At 43.8% G+C, this 27,963-nt stretch overlaps 1 protein-coding gene across 7 annotated transcripts in view; it reads right to left on the reverse strand.

The window, feature by feature from the left end:
* Window positions 1-23,166: 23,166 nt before the first annotated feature.
* RALGPS1 (Ral GEF with PH domain and SH3 binding motif 1) overlaps window positions 23,167-27,963 on the reverse strand; it is a 254,050-nt gene continuing 249,253 nt past the window's right edge. For all 7 annotated transcript variants that reach the window (XM_072124780.1, XM_072124779.1, XM_072124778.1 and 4 more), the window contains one exon: window positions 23,167-26,754. In XM_072124780.1, coding sequence (XP_071980881.1) covers window positions 26,725-26,754 — 30 coding nt within the window. In that variant the 3' untranslated portion in view covers window positions 23,167-26,724. The remainder of the gene's footprint in view (window positions 26,755-27,963) is intronic.

The following is a 27,963-nucleotide window of genomic DNA, read 5'->3' on the forward strand; positions in this document are numbered from 1 at the left end:
GAGGAGAGGAGGTTCTACCATCACCATAGACAGGGTGCATGCTGTACACCTAGAGGAGAGGAGGTTCTACCATCACCATAGACAGGGGGCATCCTCTACACCTAGAGGAGAGGCAGTTCTACCATCACCATAGACAGAGGACATCCTCTACACCTAGAGGAGAGGAGGTTCTACCATCACCATAGACAGGGTGCATGCTGTACACCTAGAGGAGAGGAGGTTCTACCATCACCATAGACAGGGGGCATCCTCTACACCTAGAGGAGAGGAGGTTCTACTATCACCATAGACAGGGGGCATCCTCTACACCTAGAGGAGAGGCAGTTCTACCATCACCATAGACAGAGGACATCCTCTACACCTAGAGGAGAGGAGGTTCTACCATCACCATAGACAGGGTGCATGCTGTACACCTAGAGGAGAGGAGGTTCTACCATCACCATAGACAGGGGACATCCTCTACACCTAGAGGAGAGGCGGTTCTACCATCACCATAGACAGGGGCACCCTCTACACCTAGAGGAGAGGAGGCTCTACCATCACCATAGACAGGGGGCATCCTCTACACCTAGAGGAGAGGAGGTTCTATCATCACCATAGACAGGGGGCATCCTCTACACCTAGAGGAGAGGAGGTTCTACCATCACCATAGACAGGAGACATCCTCTACACCTAGAGGAGAGGTGGTTCTACCATCACCATAGACAGGTGCATCCTCTACACCTAGAGGAGAGGAGGTTCTACCATCTCCATAGACAGGGGACATCCTCTACACCTAGAGGAGAGGAGGTTCTATCATCACCATAGACAGGGGGCATCCTCTACACCTAGAGGAGAGGAGGTTCTATCATCACCATAGACAGGGGGCAGGATGGATTAGTAAAAAGAGCATTTAATGCAGTTAGCGAGTGTGATAGGTTGCCTAATGAGTTGGGTTTTAAGAGCATGTTTAGAGGTTTGGTATTAGTCTAATTGTCCAGGGAAGGTCATCCCAAACAATTTGTGCAGCTCAGGAGTAGTCCTGGAGCTTTGCATGAGAGGTTTAGAATTAAGGTAGAGATGAATCTTATATCACTGGCAGATCGAAGAGTACGGGTTGGAGAAGAGAGATAGAGAGGTGCAGCATTATGCAGAGCTTTGTCGGTGAGCGTTATTTATTATTATTCGGTAGGAGACTGGCAACCAGTGCAGTGGAGGCATCTGTGTAGCGTTTGGTCTGAAAGACTACTCTGGCTGCTGCATTAAGAATAGATTTTATGGGAGAGAGTTTAGCGAATGGAAGATCAATAAGTTGGGAGTTACAGTAGTCTAGTCTAGAGTGAATCTGCAAGACCGAGCAAGAGATTTAATATATGGTGCAAAGGAGAGCTTGGCATCTAGCACAACCTCAAGACAGCGGGCCTGCTGCCTCGGTGCTATAGTGATCCCACAGACAAAGATGGAGAAGTTATGGTTGTGTCGCTTAGTTCATGGCGGAAAGACAAGAAATTCAGTCTTAGAAAGGTTAAGTTTCAAGAAGAGAGAGGACATTTTGGAGATAACAGAGACGGTCATTAGTGTTCTAGAGTAAGACGGGGGTAATGTGATGTGCAGAGGTATACAGCTGGGTATCATCAGCATAAATATGATAAACCTACTCAACACACAAACACCAGATATACACAGAAACTATATTGTTGAAAAAAGCATGTAGCAAAAAAGTTTTATTAATCAAATGAAATACCATAAAAACATACACAATCAAGAGTGTGAAACAGGCATTTTTTGGGGGGGGATAACAACTGATACTGAACAAGTTACATAAAAACATCGAGGTGGCATAGTGATATAAAGTTCTCAATACACAGTGGAATATATTCTATCTCCTGGGCCTATGGGGAGACTGTGATGCAGCACAGGCACAGACATGATGCCAAAATCTGATATAGTAAATAACTATGTAATTGGCAGTGTAAATGTTTACCTAGGTACCAGGATGCACGTAGCCACCAGGATGCACCCCTCAGGGGTACTTGTGCATCCTGGTGGGTACGTGCATCCTGGTACCTAGGTAAACATTTACACTGCCAATTGCATAGTTATTTACTATATCAGATTTTGGCATCATGTCTGTGCCTGAGGGGTACAAATCGAGGACCATTGGGTGTTATTTGCCTTCCTTGAAAATCGTTCTTACATTGTTATTTAAGCATAAATACGATACTGCAAACTAAATCTGCTGATTTATTTTCCAATGGAGGCAGTTTAGAGGGAAAAGAAAAGGGGACCTAGGACTGAGTCCTGAGGACCCCCAACAGTGAGAGAAAATGAGAAGAAAAGAGAAAGATCCAGAAAAGCAGATAGGAAGAAAAGCACAAGAGTACAGTGTCCCTTAGGCCAGTGGACTGAAACATCCTGAGGAGGAGCTGGTGGTCCACCTAAATTAATTGCTAAATAGCATTTCCCTTATGTCCGCTTTAGGTTTTCATAATTTTAAAATGTCTGGATAATATATTTTGATGTCACCCAGTTTACAAATCTGTTTTCCATATTTTCAAGGAGATTTCAGAATTAGCTTTTAGTAACTGACACTTTTATTTTAGCTCAAAATTGTTTCCCTCACATCCCCATAAATCACCTTTTATCTTATATTACCTGGCATCAGATGGGGCGTGTCCTGCTAGTACAGCCCCTCCCATCCACTCCTCCCCTTGCCTTATGCCTCCTTACTTTTAAGCAGTTCATGTTGTGACCAGAACAACACCATCTCAGGTTCTTTAGCCTTCTAAAATTCACAAACTGTACCCCATGTGTGTATGTGATCACAGCAGCCTCCATGGACTTCTACTCCTCTTCATGCTTCATGCAGACTGCTGTGATATCATTTGACCACATACATGGGGTACAGTTTGCTAATGCTTGGAGACTAAAGGGCCGTCTCTAAGTACAAGGAGGCAGAGCAGGGATTTGAAGAGACACAGAGTTGTCAGTCAGAATAATGGGGTGTGGTTCACTGGCAGCCTGAGAGAGAAGAGTCAAACTACATTTAGAAAAGCTAATTTGCATAACATAAAACGGCTGTAATTAACCCCTTAAGGACGCAGCCTGTTTGCAGGTTAAGGCTCGCAACTTTTTTTTGAAATTTGACCAGTGTCTCTTCCTGTGGTAATAACTTTTGAACACTGTTACTTATCAAAGCGATTCTGAGATTGTTTTTTCCCCACATGTTGTACTTCATTTTAGTGGTAAATTTTGGCTGATAGGTTTTGCGTTTATTTACAAAAAAAAGAAAAAAATGATGAATTTTTAGAAAAATTTGCCATTTTCGAAATTCTAAATCACCGCGTTTTCAGGCAGATCGATTTACCACCTAAATAAGTTGCAGAATAACATTTCCCATTTGTCTACTTTACATTTTCATAATTTTTGAAATGTTTGGATAATTTATTTTGACGTCACGCGGCCTACAAATCGAATAGCGATTTTCCGTATTTTCGGAATTGACTATTTTGGGGATAAATACTGTTTGAAATCAAATTTTACATATTTAGCAACAAAACCCCCTATATAACCAACCCATTTTCAAATCTGCACCCCTCAAGCTATCAGAAACAGCATTTACAAAGATTGTTAACCCCTTGAGATCTTCATAGTAATTGAATCAAAATGGCGGTGAAATTTAGAATGGTCAAATTTTGTCAGTTATACGTTCATTTAGCCCTAAAATTTACACATTTCCAAAAGATAAAAAGAGAAAACTCACCATAAAATTTGTTCTACAATTTCTCCTGAGTGCAGCGACCCCCCACACGTGGCCGTTACTTGTTTTATGGGGGCACAGCGAGGCGCAGAAGGGAAGGAGCACCTGCAGCTGCCAGGATTTTAGTTTTCTGGTTGCCCCCTTTTGAAGGCTATAAAATTTTCGCTTTTCCGTTATTTGGGCCATGTGACGGCATTTTTTTTGCGGGACGAGATGCTTTTTCCAGTGTTACCATTTTGGGGTTGGTATCACCTATTGTTGAAAATTTTGGAACTTTTTTTGAGGTCATGAGTAGAAAAGCATCAATTCTGTACTGGATTTTTTACTTTTTTTTTTTTTTTCGTGTTCGCCGTATATCCTAATAACCCTGTTATCTTTATTCTATGGGTCGATACGATTACGGGGATACCAGACATGAATATTTTTTCTTATGTTTTACTAAATTTGCCAAATAAAACCCTAATGTGGGGAAAAATCTATCATTTTTGCATCGCCGTCTTCCAAGTGGCATAACATTGTTACGTTTTTGGCTACAGAGCTGGTTGATGGCTTGTTTTTTGCGGGACATGTTGTTCTCTGCACCAGTATCATTCTGGAGTACATATGTTTTGTTGATCACTTTTTATTGCATTTTTAGTGGGATATAATTGGTAAAAATCATAATTTTTGGCGGGTTTTTGACGTTTTTTTTTTACGGCGTTCATCATATGGGTTCAATATTTATTTAGTTTTATTCTATGGATTGTTACGGACGCGGTGATACTATATATGTGGGGTTTTTGTTATGATTTAGACTTTTTTGAGCGTTATATGTCTCTTTATATGTTTTGGGGCTTATGGGCATTTTTAGTGATTTATAAAGTAATTTTTTATTGAAAAACATTATTTTGTACATTTTTTACTTTATCCACCATGGGATATGAACAAGCAATCATCTGATTGCTTGTTCTTGATAATACTCTGCAATACTATTGTATTGCAGGGTATTAGCAGTGCCAGCCTATGCAGATGCATAGGCTGACACTTTGCCTTTAAGATGACGTCACAGACGCCATCTTGAAGGTAAACCCTCCAGGCTTCTCTGGGGTCCCGATCGGACCCCAGAGGAGCCAAAACAGCGATCGGCCCCCCCGAAAACGGTGCGGGGGGGGGGCCGATCGTGGGGTAAAGACCCCCAGAAGGCATGTTAAATGCCGCGGTCGCGTTGACCGCGGCATTTAACGGGTTAAACACCCGCGATCGGAGCCCACTCCGACCGCGGGTGTTAGCCGGGGATGTCAGCGGTAGATTACCGCTGAAATCCCGCGGCTAACGATGCCGGTTCGGCTGCTATACAGCGCTGAATCGGCATCGTCTCTGCGCCGTAGCTGTACTGCGCTGAGCGCTAATCGCGGGACTCAGCGCAGTACAGCTACGGCGCAGAGCGCTAAGGTGTTAAAGGACATCAACATGAAAGCATGGATCCATCCTGCCTTGTATCAACGGTTCAGGCTGGTGGTGGTGGTGTCATGGTGTGGAGAATATTTTCTTGGCACTCTTTGGGCCCCTTGGTACCAATCGAGCATCGTTGCAACGCCACAGCCTACCTGAGTATTGTTGCTGACCATGATCATCCCTTTATGACCACAATGTACCCTGTAACATCTGATGGCTACTTTCAGCAGGATAATGCGCCATGTCATAAAGCTGGAATCATCTCAGACTGGTTTCTTGAACATGACAATGAGGTCACTGGACACAAATGGCCTCCACAGTCACCAGATCTCAATCCAATAGAGCATCTTTGGGATGTGGTGGAACGGGAGATTCGCATCATGGATGTGCAGCCGTCAAATCTGCGGCAACTGTGTGATGCCATCATGTCACTATGGACCAAAATCTCTGAGGAGCTTCCAGCACCTTGTTGTATCTATGCCACGAAGAATTGAGGCAGTTCTGAAGGCAAAAGGGGGTCCAACCCGTTACTAGCATGGTGTACCTAATAAAGTGGCCGGTGAGTGTAGTTCAACAAAGTTAGTAATTGCCCTATAGTTGCACAAATCTTAGACATATCAGATTAATATCTCCTTGACAGAAACACACAGTGAAAGCTGTAAAAACCAAGCCCACAAGAAAATGGCGCAAATGCAATTTCACTGCGTTTGTAATGTTTTTCCCACTTCCCAGTACACGGCATAGAATATGAAATACAGTCACTACGAAATGCAGTTTGTTATGCAGAAAACAAGCCCTCACACAGCTCTATACCTGGAAAAATGTAAAAGTTATAGAAATGCAAAAACGAAAAAATGATCAGTATCTCAAGTTTCTAAAATACAAATCTGAAATCCTACCTTTTGCAAACACTCTATGCTGTAAAGAGGCTGACAGGCGGCGCAGGTTTTCACTACAGACTCGCACAGTAGATTGAGAAAAGCCAAGTGCTTCCAGCTGAGTCTCTCTGTTCTGTATGATGGACTATACCCCGGTCCATGACGATGATGGGTCTTGGTCAAATTTGCACCATGTGGCTATTGATCATAATCCATCTATTATAGACTACACTATTCTGTGCTAGACCAAACCAGACTTTTACTAAACAAATTCTTTCCGGAACAAATTCTTGTAATCCAAATTGTGAATGTGGATCCAAATTGTGTGTACCGTATATTGAAACCCAGACGATTTGTTTCACACCCCACAAATATTAAATCATGAGTAGAACATCTAGCCTCTTTATTTCTTCTTCTTCGTTATTGTGTATGAATTGTGTATAAAGTTTTGTGAGTACAATGCAGGGTAGGGAGGGCTCACATAATGCTTTTATTGTGAAATTTTCCTCATAAACCAAGTAAAAACTTTGTAAAATATAAGCTTGTCTTGCAAAATGCTTGTAAGTTACTCGTGATCCAAGGTTCTTCTGTATGTCAAAGTCTCACTTTGACATACCAAAAAACCACAAAAATAGTTACACATGGTCCTTTTGCAGAAGTCTAGACCGTAACCCTATGACAACATCCATTCTCTATTGAGCTGCTGCTTTGTAGCTCCTCCAGTCTAACGGGAACAAGTCTGATTTGTGCCATAGCAGGTTCACAAACAAGTTCAGCTTTGACGATCAGATTTAGCAGGACCAGACTGTGCCCGGCTCAGTTTAGGATATGTACACCGTTGCACAGACCTGGAAATTGTTCATGCTCCAGTCTTATTTTTTCGATCATAAGCATTAGGGTGTAGTTACACTATCTGTTTGTATTGCATTTTGAAATGCAGCACAACCAGAACAAGGAGGGGCTTGGGCCAATCACATCTGCATTTCCACTGAAACACATGGAATCGGTAATTAGCACCAATTCATTTCCGTGGAAACAGATTCAATCAGCACAAGCCCCTCCCTGTTCCAGTTACTCTTCAAAGTGCAATACAAGTGTAATATGTGACCACACACATATACGATTATGGGTAACTCCACTTAGGCTTAGTGGGGCTAGGTTTAGTTGGGTTAAGGTCAGTGAATACATTTAGGTTCTCAGTGGTTACTTTCACACACTCTGCTTGAATTGCATTTAAGAACACATTTCAAGCATAGTGGGGAAGAGTTAGTAAACAACATGTAAACAGCATCAACACAACATGTGGTGCACCTTCCCAATTGCAAGCACTTCAGTGTAAATGTGGATCGGGAGAAAACTCCTCCCCACTCTGCTTGAAGTGCAAATACATTGGGCGAAACACATCTACATGTGATGATGCATTGTTTCCTATGTGTTTCAAAACAAAATGCAAACCGTAGCATGAAGCTGGGGGCTATGGGCAGAGGCTTTAGCTTGAAAGCACTAGAAGGGGGCATAAGCAATGTGAGAGCCTAGGGCATCATCAACACTACATACGGTCCTGCGACCGCACCCTTGCTCATTGATCTGAAAACCTGAAGTTGAAAACCTCAAGTCTTTATTTATTTTATTTTTTTATGCCATTCTAGACTGCAGCTTTTTTGCAACTTGTTGAAGGCTTAATAAAATCTTAATTTATCCGAAATTTATCCAAACAGTAAATAAATAAAAAAAATAAATCTAAAAAGTTAATAAAATACAAATGGAATGCAGTTTTAAACTCTGACGCACTGGTTGTTCAGGTGGAAGCTTTCATTAATTCCCACATAATATATAACCAAAGAGGAATGAATTGTAAGTAAGCAGATACTGAGAGGCAGCGCTGTCTGGCCAAGATACATGCAGAGCGCTCTTACCTTGTGAGCCAATGAATGGAATTGTTCCTATCTTTTGAGTATGTGGTAATGGTTAACTCCAAGTGAGTAGTGGAGAGGGGAAGGAAGACCTCTCATGAGACACATCCATCAAGTTTCGCTTGTAGCATACTTGGATGCCGGGCTCTCCCTGCTATGTCTCTGATGATTGTTGCAGTCCCATATCTCAGACGGAGGAGAGTGACTGTAAGAGCAGCGCTGTGAGATGCTGCAAACAACCACCACTCCTTTTTTCTCCTACCAAGAAAAATCTTTTTATCCAAGTGACGCCTAAAGGGAACAAACCTGATAAAAGAACACTTAAAGTTACAATGTCTTATAAACCATAGCACTGTTTTGCACCATGGCTTAACATGCACTTTCCTCATAGACCTTGTGCCTGTCCCCTTAAATTTGCAGTTACATCTCGTACATCTCTATGAAGCAGGCAGTGCACTCTACTCTAGTTGTGGTTTCTCCAGGAAATGTGGATATAACAAGCACTTCAGTTTTACACAATTTCTATTTCACCCCTATTCACAATTCTGACCATGGCATAGTTTGTAAAAATCAGGAAGGATAACCCAAGATGTGTCCTCTGCCTGCTCACCCTGGGACCCTTTATCCATCTGTCTAGACGGGATCCTCATCATCTCCATAGACTACTGAGCATGTCCATGCCCCATGTATGTGACGTGAGCCTACTAACACAATAACTTTACTGTATAATCTGTATAAGATATTGCTTGTTCATAGTGTGCCAAAGTCATTGTTAAAAAAAAAAAAAAAAAAACCTTGGTTTCCAATAGGAAACATTTCTCTGTAGATGTATTTGAGTTTAACATTTTCCTGCTCATCCTCATCTCCCAATCTATGGCAACTCTGATGCCCCTTTAAGCCATATAGACCATCAGTGGCGGAGTGGGAGACTAGCCCGGGAAGCATGTCTTTAACTTTCTTGATGCCCACTTTGGCCCCTAAACTAAATGGCACCGTTTTCTGTAACACCTCCTCTGAGGTGACCGACACATAAAATTGCATATTTATAGCATCAGAGACCTGGTAGTGACCACTTTCACTATCCTGTCCGGGGGGCATGGGGACAAAATGATTTGGATGTTTTAGATATATATATTTGTGACTCTCAGATGAGATAATAATTAACACATCTTTGTTCCGGTATTTACCAACGCAAACATACGGTATTTACAAACAGGGTTAAGACCCCCGCAGATCGCAAAAAACAAGGGATTAATGTAGCAGAGCGGTCATGCGTGGCTGTCTGCTCCATTACTCTCATGGGGCGACGAGGGGTCGGTCAGCTCTGAGACCCCCACTGATCAGCAAGTTAGGGTAGGGCCTAACTTGTCTTCGTGGGAAAACCCCTTTAAGGACACAGGTGGAGATGAATAAAGTAATAGATGCACCAGAGCAGCAGAGAGGGCCCCAGGTATATACCCTACTACCCTTAATATCTTGTGGGGTCCCAGTTCCTGAAGTAACCCTGATGAAATATTCAGCAGTGCGTGTTGTTTTATGTGGTTAGTGAGAGAATATTTTCCAACTGTCTTGAGATTTCAACTTGTCTTTTGTGCGTCTCCAAATGAATTCATAATTCATAATTATTTTGAAGAATAGGAGGAAATCTCTCTGTAGGGCGAATTTACACGACCGCCAGGGGAACGTATGTACGGCCGCGAGCTTGCAGCCGTACATATGTCCCGCATAGATGGCTATGGCGCATGGGCTCGGTACGGTGAACGCTTGTTCCGAGCTGTAGCCGCTAAAAGCTAGAGCCTGCTGTATCTTTGGCCATATCTACGACCGTGCAGCTACTATTTTCTTTGGAGAGGGACGGGGGCAGGCAGCGCTCACGCCCTCCTCCTCTCCCTCCTACATTAGTATTCACTTAAAATAAGGTACATTATGGCACTATATCGTTTTAGAAATTATTTTTTTATTTCTACTCCTAATATAGACTAGTGTAGTAGATAAAAAGAAGTGCAAGAGGAGGTGTATATAAAATTGCAGTAAAAAGTCAAACATTCAAATAAAGTACAATTGCATGACCGTACCAGATTTGTTTACATAGATATACATACAATCTGGTGGTAATGAATTGTACACACACGATTAGTGTACACGTCCTATTGTATTGTCCGAGGTTAGAATAAACGTACTACACATATATGATACCGTTGACAGTCCTCAAAACAATAGGCCACTGTATCTGAATCTAATTATGCAGCTTGTATAGTTTAGATTGTATAGTGGTGGCTGCCTATGGTCTCAAGTGTTTTTATTAGAAATCCATTACATCACAATGTATTGTATTGCGATGCAGGCTGACCCTTACAGTATATCGTTTTTTGTCTTCTCCTCTCTTGGTTAAATGGATATATTTGTGGCTCTTGCCTGATCCAAAAAGTGATGTACATGCACTTCGGGGGCCTGCAGCATGTTCATCCACGTATGACGTGGCGGCCACATGCTTGGAGATAGGCTGTGTGGTCAGTCAGCAGACTGTAATGTCTCCACAGTAGTGAGATCGATGTCATTAATGCACATCCTCTTCTTTATCTTTCAAGAAGTGATATCCAATGTGCTGCCATTTACCAGTAGGCAAACAAGGTGTATGTTTTTCACTAGATACGTTTCAGAGCGTCCTGGCTCCTTCATTTGTAGTTGTCTTTTTATGATAATATCTACTGACTCGATATTAGACTGAGTGTGTGTGTGTGTGTGTGTGTGTATATATATATATATATATATATATATATATATATATATATATATATATATATATATATATATATATATATACACTGCTCAAAAAAGGGAACACTCAAATGACACACATCCTAGATCTGAATGAATGAAACATTGAATACTTTGCTCTGTACAAATGAATGTGCTAACAAAATCATAAAAGAAAATCATCTATGGAATTCAAATTTATTAACCAACGGAGGCCTGATTTTGTAGGTCGCCCCCACAAAATTAAAGTGGAAAAACACACTACAGGCTGGTCCAACATTGATCTAATGTCCTTAAAGGAATATTCCCATCTGGGCAGTTACATTTAATTAAATTCATTTGCCATATGTAAACATTTCTTCAATTGGATGTTAATTAAAAAAAATGTTCTTGTGTGAAGATAATTTCTCATAAATGTAGCCATGTTGTCCCTTAGAAACCAGATAGCTTCCCCGGATACGACCACGTCACACGCTGGCAGCAGTGGCCAGACTTGTGCTAAAGAGTCCTGCCGGACCAACAGGATTCAGCAATCATTACCACAGGGTGACTGTGCGACAGGCAGTAACTCCTGGACATTTCATATACAATAACCTTTTTGTTTCTTTGTGCAATCCCTCCAGCAGAGGTGGCCGTAACCGAGGAAGCCATCTCGTTTCTAATGGACAACATGGCTACATTTATGGGAAATTATCTTCACACAGGAACATTTTTTTTAATAACATCAAATTGAAGAAATGTTTACATATGGGAGATTAATGAAACTGAATGTGAGTGCCCAGACGAGAATAGCCCTTTAACCCCTTCCCGCTCTGCGTCCGATATATCGGACGCAGAGCCGATGCCGGTTCAGCTCAAGATCTGAGCCGAAACGGCATCGGGAAACACGGGGTGCCGGCTGTGACTGATAGCCGGCACCCCAGTGTAACACCTGCGATCGGAGTGGGCTCCGATCACAGGTGCTTAACACGTTAAATGCCACAGTCAGCCCGACCGCGGCATTTAACTTGCCTCTAGGGGGTCTCTCCCCCATGATGCCCCCCCCCCCCCGAACCGTTTTCGGGGGGGGGGGGGCACCGATCGTTGCTATGGCAGTGCTGGGGTCCGATCTGGTCCCCAGCACTGCCTGCAAGAACTGCCGGTAAGATGGCGTCTGTGACGTCATCTTACTGGCAGAGTGCCATCCTATGCAAGTGTATAGGCTGACATTGCTAATACCCTGCAATACATGAGTATTGCAGGGTATTATCATGAACAAGCAATCAGATGATTGCTTCTTCATGTCCCATGGTGGAACAAGTAAAAACGTAAAAAAAAAAAAGTATTCAATAAAAAATAAAGAAATCAATAAAAAAATCCCAAAAGCCCCAAAACACAGAGACATATAACGCAAAAAAAATTCTAAATCAAAACACAAACCCCACATATATAGTATCACCCCGTCCGTAACAACCCGTAGAATAAAAATAAATAATTATTGAACCCCCACGATAAACATCGTTAAAAAAAACCCTGTTATAAACCCTTTAAAAATTATGATTTTGACATATTCAATCCCACAAAAAATGCTATAAAAAGTGCAACAGTATCATTCTGGTGTACATATATTTTTTTGATCAAAGTACAACATGTCTTGCAAAAAACAAGCCATCAACCAGCTCCGTAGCCAAAAAAATAAAAATGTTATGCCACTTGGAAGACGGCAATGCAAAAATGATAGATTTTCTCCCACATTAGGGTTTTATTTGACAAATTTTGTAAAATGTAAGAAAAAATATTCATGTATGATATCCCCGTAATCGTATCGACCCATAGAATATATGTGTGAAGAACACATTGCAGATGTATGGAAACATCTGCAATGTGTTCTTCACTCACATATATAGTGTTCTTCACATGCTATTTTGTTCGCACCGTTCCGCGCGTATCTCCCGACAAGTAAGCAGATGTGCCGAACATCTGTAATCTATTCTTCACTGTGTTCTGCACTGTGTTTTTCACTTAAATGATCTTGCGTTCACTGTGTTCACTGTTTTTTTATTCTATTCTTCACTGTTCTTCACATCTGCTAACTTGTCGGGAGATAATATACGCGCGGAACAGTGAAGAAAAGATTGTAGATGTTTGCATACATCTGCTAACTTATCAGAAGACATTCTTTTTCAATTAAATAAAACATTTTATTCCTGAACCATGGCCCCTTTGAAAAATGCTCGAGTCTCCCATTGACTTAAAAAACGCACCGAAAACGCAAAAAAAGCGAACAACAAAAACGCTAATGACTCCAAGGAAAAATGGAACAAAGACACCGATTTGTAAGCCGTGTGACATCAAAATAAATTATCCAGACATTTCAAAAATGATGAATATGTAAAGTAGACAAATGGGAAATGTTGTTCAGCAACTTATTTAGGTGGTAAATCTATCTGCCTGAAAACGCGATGATTTTGAATTTCAAAAATGGCAAATTTTTCAAAAAAAAAATCATTATTTTTTCTTTTTTTTTGTAAATAAACGCAAAACTTATCAGCCAAAATTTATCACTAAAATGAAGTACAACAATTTCAGAATCGTTTACATAAGTAACAGTGTTCAAAAGTTATAACCATGTAAAGCGACGCACATCAGAATCCAAAAAATCGGGCTGAGCCTTAAGCTACAAAATGGCTGCGTCCTTAAGGGGTTAAGACAAGTCAAAACGGGGCTTATTATTGTTTGCGGCCTCGACGTGCCTGCATGACCTCCCTACAATCCCTCGGCATGCTTATGATGAGGTTGCGGATGGTCTCCTGAGGGAACTCATCCACCAACTCCTGCAACGTGACATTGGTTGATGGAGCAAGTCATGAAGTCCTTGATGTGTTCAATCGGATTCATGTCTGGGAAAGGAGTGGGCCAGTCCATAGCTCCAATGCCTTTATCTTGCAGGAACTGCTGACAAACTCCAGCCACGTGAGGTCTAGCACTGTCCTGCATTAGGAGGAACCCAGGGCCAACCGCACCAGGGTATGGTCTCACAAGAGGTCTGAGGATCTCATCTCCGTACCTAATGGCAGTCAGGCTACCTCTGGTGAGCTCATGAAGGGCTGTGCGGCCCCCACACCATTACAGACCCACTGCCAAAACGTTCATGCTGAAGGATGTTGCAGGCAGCTGATCGCTCTCCATGGCATCTCCAGACACTCTCACGTCTGTCACGTGCTATGTGTGAACCTGCTTTCATCTGTGAAAAGAGCACAGGGCGTCATTAGTGGATTTGCCAATCCTGGTGTTCTCTTGCAAATGCCAAGTGTCCTGCATGGTGTTGGGCTTTAAGCACAACCCCCACCTGTGGACGTCGGGCCCTCATACTTTCCTCATGGATTTGGTTTCTTATCATTTGTGAACAGATACTGGCACATTTGTGGCTGCTGGAGGTCATTTTGCAGGGCTCTGGCAACGCTCCTCCTGTCCCTGCTTGCACAAAGGTTTAGGTAGCAGTCATCCTGTTGGATTGTTGCCCTCCTCTGGCCCCCTCTGAGTCTCCTGGTGTACTGGCCTGTCTGGTGTACTGGCCTGGTAGTTCCTCCAGCTTTCAGACACTAGGCTGACAGCTGACAAAGCTTCTGGTCACAGCTTGCATTGATGTGCCATCCTGGATGAGCTGCACGACCTGAGCCACTTGTGCGGGCTGTAGAGTCCGTCTCTTGCTACCACAAGAGTGAAATCAGCACCAACATTCAAACTGACCAAAACATCAACCACAAAACATAGGTATTGAGAATTGGTCGGTGGTCCCCAACTGCAGAACCATTCCTTTTTATTGAGTGTGTCATGCTAATTGCCTGTGAAAATGATTGTTAATCATTGTTGCTTCCTAAGAGGACAGTTTGATTTCACAGAAGTTTGATGTACTTGGAGTTATGGTGTGTTGTTTAAGTGTTACTTTTATTTTTGAGCAGTGTATATATAAATGAGGATAATGGCAGCAATAAACAGTTTGACTTGATGATGACCCCTCCTGGGGGTACTGGGAGTAGTACTTCCAAGACCCTTGCCATTGGGGGCTTTAGCGTACACAATAGGGACTTTGTTGGGCAAGATGTTCCCAAAGGACCAGTGCTGGCTTGTAATTTTTTTCAGCCTGTTTATATTTAGTATTACAGTAAAGGCCAAAAGTATTGAGAATGATACAAATGTTAATTTCTACAAAGTCTACTGCATCAGGTATTATAATGGCAATTTGGATATACTCCAGAATGTTATAAAGAGTGATCAGCTTAACAACAATTAATTAGTCAATTATGTCAATATTTGCCTAGAAAATGAACTTTTTCCCCCAAAATACATTTCAAATTTGTTGCAGGCGCCTTAAAAGGAGCAGCTAACATGGTTTCAGTGATTGCTCCAGTAACACAGGTGCGGGTGTTGATGAGGACAGGGCTGGGATCAATCTGTCATGATTAAGTAAGAATCACACCACTGGACACTTTAAAAGGAGGCTGGTGCTTGGCATCATTGTTTCTCTTATGTTAACCATGGTTATCTCTAAAGAAACACGTGCAGTCATCTTTGCACTGCACAAAACTGGCCTAACAGGGAAGAGTATCGCAGCTAGAAAGACCTCGGTCACCAATCTATCGCATCATCAAGGAATTCAAGGCTCCAGGACGCCCAAGAAGGGCCAGCAAGTGCCAGGACCATCTCTTAGAAGTGTTTCAGCTTGGGGATGGGGCTACCAGCAGTGCAGAACTTTCTCAGGAATGGCAGCAGGCAGGTGTGAGGCATCTGCACGCACTGTGACACTGCGGAGACTCTTGGAGCAAGGCCTGGTGTCCAGGAGGGCAGCAAAGAAGCCACTTCTCTCCAGAAAACCATGAGGGACAGACTGATATTCTGCAAAAGGTACAGGGAGTGAACAGCTGAGGACTGGGGGAAAGCCATTTTCTCTGATGAATCCCCTTTCCGATTGTTTGGAACATCTGGAAAACAGCTTGCTCGGAGAAGACAAGGTGAGCGATGTCACCAGTCTTGTCTCCTGCCACCTGTAAAGCCTCCTGCAACCATTCATGTGTGGGGCGGCTTCTCAGCCAAGGGAATCTGCTCTCTCACAGTCTTGCCTAAAAACTGTTCTTACCTAAAAACATCCATGAATAAAGAATGGGACCAGAATGTCCTCGAAGAGCAAGTTCTCCCAACCCTCCAGGAGCAGTTTGGTGATCAGCAATGCCTTCTCCAGCATGATGGAGCACCTTGCCGTAAAGCAAAGGTGATAACTAAATGGCTCAGGGAACAAAACAGAGAGATTTTGGGTCCATGGCCTGGAAACTCCTCAGATCTTAATCCCATTGAGAACTTGCGGTCAATCATCAGTCTATCAGTCAGGATTTGGTCCAGAGGGTCATTGAGAGCTGCCAAGGAGAATTGCAGAGGTCCTGAAGAAGAAGGGACAACACTGCAAATACTGACTTGCTGCAGTAACTCCTTCTCACTGACAATAAAAGCTTTTGTTCCTCATAATGTGATTGCACTTGTATTTCTGTATGTGATAAAAACTTCTGACAAACCAGAGGGCAACAGATCATGTGACAATATAATATTTGTGTCATTCTCTAAACTTTTGGCCATGACTCTACATGGGACATTTATCTTAGTACTTTCTATTGCCCTGTTGGTCCAGCATGTAATCTAGGCTTGTCTGATTTAAAATTAAAAAATAACCTTTCTATTGTGGTGCTTTTTGTTATGAAGTAGATAAAATAGATTCTGGATTATTTTTGCATCTGAGGAGGTGACCACTATCAATAGAATGTAGCCTTTACTAGCTTTTGGTTTATCATAGTATATAAGTCTAGAAAAAGACATCAGTCCATCAATTCCAACCTATAAATTATACCGCGCAAGGCTGATGCCAATTGGCCCAAAGCAGGGAAAGATTCCTTCCCGATCCCTAATTTGGCGGTCAGAATAACTCCCTGGATCAACAGGAACTACTTACAAAATGTTTTATTCCCTGGATGTGATATTATTGCTCTGCAGAAAGGCATCTAGGCCCCTCCTGATCATGTTAAAATTTTCAGCCATTACAACCACTTGCGGCAGAGAGTTTCATAGTCTCACTGCTCTTACAGTAAAGAATCCCATCTATGGCGATCCTCTAGGTGTAGAGGATGCCCCCCGTCTATGGAGATGATAGAACCTCCTGTTCTCTAGGTGTAGAGGGTGTCCCCTGTCTATGGTGATGGTAGAGCCGCCTCTCCTCTAGGTGTAGAGGATGCCCCCTGTCTATAATGATGGTAGAACCTCCTCTCCTCTAGGTGTAGAGGATGCCCCCTGTCTATGGTGATGGTAGAACCTCCTCTAGGTGTAGAGGATGTTCCCTGTCTATGATGATGGTAGAACCCCCTCTCCTCTAGGTGTAGAGGATGCCCCCTGTCTATGGTGATGGTAGAATCACTTCTCCTCTAGGTGTAGAGGATGGTAGAGCCGCCTCTCCTCTAGGTGTAGAGGATGCTTGCTGTCTATAGTGATGGTAGAACCCCCTCTCCTCTAAGTGTAGAGGATGTCCCCTGTCTATGGTGATGGTAGAACCTCCTCTAGGTGTAGAGGATGTTCCCTGTCTATGATGATGGTAGAACCCCCTCTCCTCTAGGTGTAGATGATGCCCCCTGTCTATGGTGATGGTAGAACCTCTTCTAGGTGTAGAGGATGCCTCCTGTCTATGGTGATGGTAGAACCTACTCTAGGTGTAGAGGATGTTCCCTGTCTATGATGATGGTAGAACCCCCTCTCCTCTAGGTGTAGAGGATGCCCCCTGTCTATGGTGATGGTAGAACCTCTTCTAGGTGTAGAGGATGCCCCCTGTCTATGGTGATGGTAGAACCTCTTCTAGGTGTAGAGGATGTTCCCTGTCTATGGTGATGGTAGAACCTCCTCTCCTCTAGGTGTAGAGGATGCCCCCTGTCTATGGTGATGGTAGAACCTCCTCTCCTCTAGGTGTAGAGGATGTCCCCTGTCTATGGTGATGGTAGAACCTCCTCTAGGTGTAGAGGATTTCCCCTGTCTATGGTGATGGTAGGACCTCCTGTCCTCTAGGTGTAGAGGATTTCCCCTGTCTATGGTGATGGTAGAACCTCCTTTCCTCTAGCTGTAGAGGATACTTGCTGTCTATGGTGATGGTAGAACCTCCTCTCCTCTAGGTGTAGAGGATGCCCCCTGTCTATGATGATGGTAGAACCTCCTCTCCTCTAGGTGTAGAGTATGCCCCCCGTCTATGATGATGGTAGAATCACTTCTCCTCTAGGTGTAGAGGATGCCCCCCTTCTATGGTGATGGTAGAATCACTTCTCCTCTAGGTGTAGAGGATGGTAGAGCCGCCTTTCCTCTAGGTGTAGAGGATGCTTGCTGTCTATAGTGATGGTAGAACCCTCTCTCCTCTAGGTGTAGTAGAAGTAGATGCCCCCTGTCTATGGTGATGGTAGAACCTCCTCTAGGTGTAGAGGATGTTCCCGGTCTATGGTGATGGTAGAATCTCCTCTCCTCTAGGTGTAGAGGATGCCCCCTGTCTATGGTGATGGTAGAACCTCCTCTCCTCTAGGTGTAGAGGATGCCCCCTGTCTATGGTGATGGTAGAACCTCCTCTCCTCTAGGTGTAGAGGATGCCCCCTGTCTATGGTGATGGTAGAACCTCCTCTCCTCTAGGTGTAGAGGATGCCCCCTGTCTATGGTGATGGTAGAACCTCCTCTCCTCTAGGTGTAGAGGATGTCCCCTGTCTATGGTGATGGTAGGACCTTCTTTCTTCTAGGTGTAGAGGATGCCCCCTGTCTATGGTGATGGTAGAATCTCCTCTCCTCTAGGTGTAGAGGATGCCCCCTGTCTATGGTGATGGTAGAACCTCCTCTCCTCTAGGTGTAGAGGATGCCCCCTGTCAATGGTGATGGTAGAACCTCCTCTCCTCTAGGTGTAGAGGATTTCCCCTGTCTATGGTGATGGTAGAACCTCCTCTCCTCTAGGTGTAGAGGATGCCCCCTGTCTATGGTGATGGTAGAACCTCTTTTAGGTGTAGAGGATGTCTCTTGTCTATGGTGATGATAGAACCTCCTTTCCTCTAGGTGTAGAGGATGTCCCCTGTCTATGGTGATGGTAGAACCTCCTCTCCTCTAGGTGTAGAGGATGTCCCCTGTCTATGGTGATGGTAGGACCTCCTGTCCTCTAGGTGTAGAGGATTTCCCCTGTCTATGGTGATGGTAGAACCTCCTCTCCTCTAGGTGTAGAGGATGCTTGCTGTCTATGGTGATGGTAGAACCTCCTCTCCTCTAGGTGTAGAGGATGCCCCCTGTCTATGGTGATGGTAGAACCTCCTCTCCTCTAGGTGTAGAGGATGCCCCCTGTCTATGGTGATGGTAGAACCTCCTCTCCTCTAGGTGTAGAGGATGCCCCCTGTCAATGGTGATGGTAGAACCTCCTCTCCTCTAGGTGTAGAGGATGCCCCCTGTCTATGGTGATGGTAGAACCTCCTCTCCTCTAGGTGTAGAGGATGCCCCCTGTCTATGGTGATGGTAGAACCTCCTCTCCTCTAGGTGTAGAGGATGCCCCCTGTCAATGGTGATGGTAGAACCTCCTCTCCTCTAGGTGTAGAGGATGCCCCCTGTCTATGGTGATGGTAGAACCTCCTCTCCTCTAGGTGTAGAGGATGCCCCCTGTCTATGGTGATGGTAGAACCTCTTTTAGGTGTAGAGGATGTCTCTTGTCTATGGTGATGATAGAACCTCCTTTCCTCTAGGTGTAGAGGATGTCCCCTGTCTATGGTGATGGTAGAACCTCCTCTCCTCTAGGTGTAGAGGATGTCCCCTGTCTATGGTGATGGTAGGACCTCCTGTCCTCTAGGTGTAGAGGATTTCCCCTGTCTATGGTGATGGTAGAACCTCCTCTCCTCTAGGTGTAGAGGATGCTTGCTGTCTATGGTGATGGTAGAACCTCCTCTCCTCTAGGTGTAGAGGATGCCCCCTGTCTATGGTGATGGTAGAACCTCCTCTCCTCTAGGTGTAGAGGATGCCCCCTGTCTATGGTGATGGTAGAACCTCCTCTCCTCTAGGTGTAGAGGATGCCCCCTGTCAATGGTGATGGTAGAACCTCCTCTCCTCTAGGTGTAGAGGATTTCCCCTGTCTATGGTGATGGTAGAACCTCCTCTCCTCTAGGTGTAGAGGATGCCCCCTGTCTATGGTGATGGTAGAACCTCTTTTAGGTGTAGAGGATGTCTCCTGTCTATGGTGATGATAGAACCTCCTTTCCTCTAGGTGTAGAGGATGTCCCCTGTCTATGGTGATGGTAGAACCTCTTTTAGGTGTAGAGGATGTCTCCTGTCTATGGTGATGATAGAACCTCCTCTCCTCTAGGTGTAGAGGATGCCCCCTGTCAATGGTGATGGTAGAACCTCCTCTCCTCTAGGTGTAGAGGATTTCCCCTGTCTATGGTGATGGTAGAACCTCCTCTCCTCTAGGTGTAGAGGATGCCCCCTGTCTATGGTGATGGTAGAACCTCTTTTAGGTGTAGAGGATGTCTCCTGTCTATGGTGATGATAGAACCTCCTTTCCTCTAGGTGTAGAGGATGTCCCCTGTCTATGGTGATGGTAGAACCTCTTTTAGGTGTAGAGGATGTCTCCTGTCTATGGTGATGATAGAACCTCCTTTCCTCTAGGTGTAGAGGATGTCCCCTGTCTATGGTGATGGTAGAACCTCCTCTCCTCTAGGTGTAGAGGATGTCCCCTGTCTATGGTGATGGTAGGACCTCCTGTCCTCTAGGTGTAGAGGATTTCCCCTGTCTATGGTGATGGTAGAACCTCCTCTCCTCTAGGTGTAGAGGATGCTTGCTGTCTATGGTGATGGTAGAACCTCCTCTCCTCTAGGTGTAGAGGATGCCCCCTGTCTATGGTGATGGTAGAACCTCTTTTAGGTGTAGAGGATGTCTCCTGTCTATGGTGATGATAGAACCTCCTTTCCTCTAGGTGTAGAGGATGTCTCCTGTCTATGGTGATGATAGAACCTCCTCTCCTCTAGGTGTAGAGGATGCCCCCTGTCTATGGTGATGGTAGAACCTCCTCTCCTCTAGGTGTAGAGGATGTCCCTAGTCTATGGTGATGGTAGAACCTCCTTTCCTCTATGTGTAGAGGATGTCCCTAGTCTATGGTGATGGTAGAACCTCCTCTACTCTAGGTGTAGAGGATGTCCCCTGTCTATGGTGATGGTAGAACCACCTCTCCTCTAGGTGTAGAGGATGCCCCCTGTCTATGGCGATGGTAGAACCTCCTCTCCTCTAGGTGTAGAGGATGCCCCCTGTCTATGGTGATGGTAGAACCTCCTCTTCTCTAGGTGTAGAGGATGTTCCCTGTCTATGGTGATGGTAGAACCTCCTCTCCTCTAGCTGTAGAGGATGCCCCCTGTCTATGGTGATGGTAGAACCTCCTCTCCTCTAGCTGTAGAGGATGCCCCCTGTCTATGGTGATGGTAGTGCCCCCCCCCCTTAGGTGTATTGGATGCCCCTTTCTATGTTGATGGTAGAACCTCCCCTCCTCTAGGTGTAGAGGATGTCCCCCGTCTATGTTGATGGTAGAAAATCCTCTCCTCTAGGTGTAGAGGATGCCCCTGTCTATGGTGATGGTAGAACCTCCTCTCCTCTAGGTGTAGAGGATGTCCCCTGTCTATGGTGATGGTAGAACCTCCTCTCCTCTAGGTGTAGAGGATGTCCCCTGTCTATGGTGATGGTAGAACCTCCTCTCCTCTAGGTGTAGAGGATGTCCCCTGTCTATGGTGATGGTAGAACCTCCCCTCCTCTAGGTGTAGAGGATGTCCCCTGTCTATAGTGATGGTAGAACCCCCTCTCCTCTAGGTGTAGTAGAAGTAGATGCCTCCTGTCTATGGTGATGGTAGAAGCGCCTATCCCCTAGGTGTTTGAGGATGCTTCTTTGTGCTCCTGATCACAGGCCTAGGTATAAAAAGATCTTTGGAGAGATCCTTGTACTGTCCGTTCAGGTATTTGTACATTGTAATGAGGTCTCTCCTCAGTCGTCTTTTTTTTTTAACTGAATAATCCCAAATTTATTCATCTGTCCTTGTATTCTAGTTCCCCCATTCCCCTAATAATCTTGGTTGCTCTCCTCTGCACCCGTTCTTTTTATACACTTGATGCCCAAAACTGTACACAATATTCGATGTGTGGTCTGACCAGTGATTTGTATAAGGGAAAAACTATGTCCTTATCAGGAGAATCTATTCCTCTCTTGATACATCCCATTATTTTATTTGCTTTATTAGCAGCAGCCGCCTGGCTCTGGTCACGTCTGATCCCAAGTCTTTTACTCCTCAGTTTTACCAAGAAATTTATAATGTAATGCATGATTATAAATTTCATTTCCTCGACCCAAGTGCATAACTTTACATTTATCCACATTAAACCTTATCTGCCATTTGTCAGCCCAGGCCTCCAGTTTCCAAAAATCTGTAATATTATACTATCCTCCTCTGTATTCATTACTTTATAGAGCTTAGTATCATCTTGAAACTGTACTTTGTAAACCACCTGCTCCGCTCTAAACATAGGTTGTAACAGGGTTCCGGTTAAATACTGCAGCACTGAAAACAGAGAAAAAGCAGCTAAATGCAGAGAGCTAAGAGCACAGCAGTGTGAGGACATACAAACAGTGCAGGTGTATAAAATCCTCTGTGAATGCTACAAAAACCTTTTTATTGTGTATAACAGATTCAGCAGACTCCTAGTTATAAGTCTGATGTATTCACCAGCTGTGACTCTTGAGGATGGGTCCGCAGTGACCTGATGTTGCTATTGTATGAGTTGAAGAGCACCTCTGTGATGATGCCCCATGACGATAGGAGATTACCTCTTTTCTGATGATTGAAAGACCCTTCTACCGCCTTCGCTGGTATAATCTACATCAGTGATGGCGAACCTTTTAGCGACCGAGTTCCCAAACCCCCCTTATTTATCGCAAGGTGCCAACCAAAAATTAAAGGAGTAAGTTATTGCTCCCTCCTGAGGACAGCAAAAAAGTAGAAAGATGAAAAATTTGCATCATTTTAGCTTCTTTCTAGTGTCCCTCTGTACACAGAGAATTGTGGAGTCCGCTAAAGATCCTCCAAAGATAATTCGGCCCTGTCTACTCATTTTCCCTCTTCCTACAGTTCTAAGTGAAGAAGCAAGTATCAAAATATGCCTGAAAGCATCTTTTAAGTGGCTTGGAACTGCAGAAAGATTGTTTGAGTCCTGCCTGGTGTGCTGGGGCGATGGCCCGGGTGCCCACAGAAAGGGCTCAGAGTGCCGCATCTGGCACCCGTGCCATAGGTTCGCCACCGCTGATCTACATCATAAATCCACATCCGCTCCTAGATGGTGCATGAAGGCCCCCAGATGTTCCTCAGATATCCCCCATATTATCACACAGCAGACATACTCTTCTCCAGTAATCTTTATTGTTTTACAGGTTATTAACAACTTTACAACTTGTATCTTAGAAATGAGTGAGTTTCCACAAAAAACAGAGGTAAACGGTGAAGCCTCGTACTGTAACACTCTGGACATTACAGCACAAAAACAGGCGGCCTCCTATATGTCGTCATGGTAAACTGCTATTCTAGCACAAATAAATCCTACACGTGGCATGCAATGAGCTGTACACGTGGCTCCTGGGGCACCAGGGGTGGGTGGCATGTAATAAAATAATATGACACTGGGGACAATCTATAGACTGACCGCCACCACTTACATCACTACGCAGGTGGTGGCAGCCATTGCTGGCATCATGGAATAAGACAAAAAAGTACATTTCATGAATTTTGGCACAATCTTCTTCTTTTTTTTTTTTTTTTAATTATCATAAACCCATAATTAACCAATCGAGAGGAAAACCCAGGAAATCAATTCATCAAAAACTGCAGCCGTGTCTCAATACTGAGGGACATAAACAAAGCCTTCGCAATAAGGTGCAACTCTATTGATGGGGTTGTCCTCCTGAAGAGACCCTAATGATGTCTGTGTGGGTCAGGATTAGGAGACCAGATCTGCACAGCAAGTACTTGCCCCCAGAGTTTACTGTGTGCAATTCTCAATGGTCCAATCTTCTAGGAAAACATACATTTTTACGTAACATCTGAGGGCAACTGAATGAAACAATCCCGCAATCTGTTTAGGCTGCGGGTACACGTGGTGTTTAAATTGTTTTTTAAAATTTTATACAACAGCTGGGAAGAGGAGATTTACCTAATTAATATTGCATTTTGTAAATGCATATGTTAAGGGCGCATTCACACTTTGCCTATAATGCATGCGTTTCAAAACGCAATGCAAAAGCTGAAGTGAAATTTCCATAATTAAATTGATAACCGTTAATGTGATGTTAATGCATGTGTTAACAGTGTGGCAATGTATTTGTTAACACAGTGTAACCACATGTGTTAACATCAATTTAATTTGGTAAAACTCTCTTCAGCTGTTGCATTGCGTTTTGAAACTCATGCATTAAATGCCACATGTGACTGCACTGTTAACATTTGAGTTTACAGAACACAATTTTAATTGGGCAGAATTTTGTAGAATTCTTCTTCATGGTAAGGTCCATTGAGGTGCTTAACTCAAGTCTACAGTCTTCTATCCTGCTACTAGGATTCATTTCCCACTAGCTGAAAACCAATCAAAGCTATAACAAATCTCTTTCCTAGAAATCTTACTCCCATAAAATGTTATGGCCACTAGCCCAGTGCGTTCATCACCCAGTCTATGTATCTTAATACTCTCTGATTGGGCTGTGTCATACAGGAGTAACAGGGGGACAGCACAACAGACTTGTATTTTTGGTAAATTTCCAGAGAGACAGGATTTACTCTTTGGACTGCTACAGGGAAAGCTCTTGATGCTTTTGTGGTACAGGAAGGTTGTTGGGGACCTTTTTACAGCTGCTTCTGTGTGCACAAGTCTCTCCAACAAACATAATAAAATAGAGGGAGGAAAATTCTGATAAAACCTTGTAAATAGCTTGTACCCATCTGTCCTGGAGACTTGCGTGTGTGTACAGGACAAGGAGCACTACATCTGATAAGGGAGCATGGAAAACACCATATCATGTGATCATTATGTGTAATACACCTTCAGCTATGACAGGAGGACATCATGCAGCAGTGCTGGGCAGTGTAGATTTGTAACATTTACTAATGGCAGATTCCTTGTGTGTCTGCCATCTCCCCTCTCCATAGATTTCTATGGGCAGCAGCTGTAATCTGATCCCTCAGTGGATCTGATAATCCATCTCATCTATGCAGCGGCTCCTTCCCTCTCCATAGACTTCTACAGGCAGAGTCCAGCTGATAAATCATTGCATCACTGCGTTTATTTATGAAGAAAAGTAAAGTAACTCGTAGGGAAACTGTCAGGTTTTTCTTTTTCCTTGTATATACGATACGGCTAATATCAGGTTTCTGATAATGTCTAATTTCCATATAATCTTGGTAATACTATTCTATGGTCAGAGTATACCGCCATACTCTGCCTATAGGGAGGTACACACCGAGAACCGCTAATGGTATGGTACATCAGTGTTGGTGGTTGGACTACCAGGAGCTCCAGCAAGGGGCCAAAATCCCTGCTAGGAGCGTACTTCTATGGGGCTTCCTTGATGGCTAACTCGACTGGTGTCCCTGAAGCCCCATAACAGTGACTGGAGCCGTCAGACCCCTAACAATCCCTATCACTTCTTCCCCATCCTATGTCTATTATAGTGAGACCATAATGGAGCTTCAGTCACATGGATACTGGCTATGGTGAACAATGGGGGTTGCGAGGAAATATTGATGATGTGAAGCCACATGGTACTAGGTTTTAGTGATTACAAGGAGTACAATGCACATTGACGGCATACCCCAGTAATGTATATTACATTATATAGGATACACAGCGCAAGTCAGTTCCTTTTCTTTCAGTGACTACACTGTAGCTAAAAGTATACCCTATAAACCCGCAGTACTGGAAGCTCTGCACGAAGTGCTCATATACCAATGTCTGCATTACACATTCACTATTGCTTGCCGTGTCTCCGGTAGGAAAAATTCCAGCTAATTAAAGCAAGTACATTCTGGCCTAATCCGCATCCTGATTAATTAAGGGCACAGTTTACCCTCAAGGGGTACCTCAACCTTCCCTTACATTATACTTGTAAGAAGCCATCAGAGAGGGTTTATGATCCCAGGCTTGCCTCCTCCTCTTATCTCATTTGTCTCTACGACATAATTGAAGTTGGTGTTCCCCTTTAGGGGGCGCTCTCCACTGGGTACAATCAGTCCCTACTCTTTATCATACTAATATAGTAAATAAATAAAACTGAAATATCCATTAGAGTCATAAAGATCCCCCCAAAGCAGAACTAAAAACTAAAAAACAAACAATTAAAGTTTCTTTTAAATTATTATTTTTGTGCCAAACACACATATTCAGGGACTTGATGAGACAACATGAAACAACGTACAGAAAGTTGAATTACTATTTTTGTGACATTTTCCCTTTTCTATAAAAGTATGTGTTGTCCATAAAAGTATGTTCTGTCGGACAAGTTGTAGCAAGTAACACTGAAGATTCGTCATGAGGACCCAACATGGGTCAGTATAAATAGGGGCTACATCTGGCACACAGCGGGGAACCCGCATACAAATCAGTGTTAAAAAACCATTAGGCATAAAAGTGGATGGCAGCCTGTAGTCCAAGGTCCATCCATGGCCTCCAATGAGCACAGGATTAGTCAGCGACCAATGTGTTACACCGAGCCAGGAAGGAGATAAGTCAAGTCTTCTATGTGCAAGGCTCCAGCCCAGCTCCTTGGAGGAGGTCTATGTTTTCCTTTCAGTTCTGAATAGAGGAAAGTACATGTGTCCTTGTCCTCTGTGAGACTTGTATCTTGTAGTGTTTTCGGCGGAACAACACCCTCGTTTGGCACTTTTTTTTTTTACAGTCGCAATGACTGTCGAGTTCATTCAAAAGACATAAGATTCGTGGGGGCCTGTGTGGGGGAAACAAGCAGAGACGTCAGTGATATTATTGGAAACAGAAGAGTCAAATACGACATTGGTGCTCATAAAATCAGTACAGGAGAATACTAGACAATACTAGGCACTAAAAATGTCCTATTACAGGGAGTGTGTCAGCAGGTGGTGCTTAGTATTGTCCCAACAGAAATGTGTAATCCTACTGCTGTGCATGTTGTTTAGTAGCTGCAGAACTGTGAAATATGTATTTATATTCCAGGAATGTGCAGTGCTCATACTGCTGTGCTCTGTCATATTCCAGGATTGTAGCTCTCTACAATTGGCTTCCCCATAGCCCCTTCACTCTACTGACTACTCTGAAGTATTCACCCTGAAGCCTCAGTGCAATCCTGGTCTATAAATGCAGATATAACAGTCCTGCCGCTACTAACAACAGGAGCCATTAAAGTTCTTGTTTCATAGATAACCATTTTCTTTGTTGGACCAGGCAAGAGAGCAAACTTCCAGTTATTTAAAAATGTTTTATGTATTGCTGTTACCTACTGGTAGGGGCGCCCCTCATATGTCCAGTTGCAGCCCCTCAGACCCTGGGTGGCAGCCGGCCAATCACAGGTGTGGCTACTTCTGAGCACTGAACGCTCGTTGGGCTGGAGTGAAATAGAAAGCTGTGGTGCCCCTTGCTCTTCATTAATTTGGGCACAAGGATGTATGTAGGCAGAATAGTGGGCTATGTGACTGCACTGTGCCCCAGATACTGGCAGCTGTAAGTGCTCCTGTCTGACTCCCCAGCTCTTCAGCTCTGTTGCTGGGGTTCAATAAGCAGAGGGCAGGTGCCTGCTCTATTACATTCAGTAACCTCAGGCTTGTTTTTCTAGTTTCTTTACTCTTTATAACAAACAGAAAGTTCCTGTCGCAGGTGCAGGATTTACTCATCCTGATTTCACATTGCGGTGCAGTCATCGAGTGCCATGTGAATGGAGTCCACCACAATCACAGGCCATTCAGGAATCAGGGAAAGCTGTGTAATTATCTACGTGGTTTGCCACCTTTATTCACTAATGGTTTTTATTGTACTAATGAAATGTGCATCAAATACAGATGTGCCCATCTTTAAAGGCAATCAGCTGTTTGTAGCAGGAGGACTGTGAAATGTGGATTTTTGTTCCATGATAAACCTTTACAGGTGCACTGGGGGCGGTGGTAGAGGCTACTACCGGCAGTCA

This window comes from Engystomops pustulosus, chromosome 9 (genome assembly GCF_040894005.1).
Source record: "Engystomops pustulosus chromosome 9, aEngPut4.maternal, whole genome shotgun sequence".
Taxonomy (NCBI): Eukaryota; Metazoa; Chordata; class Amphibia; order Anura; family Leptodactylidae; genus Engystomops; species Engystomops pustulosus.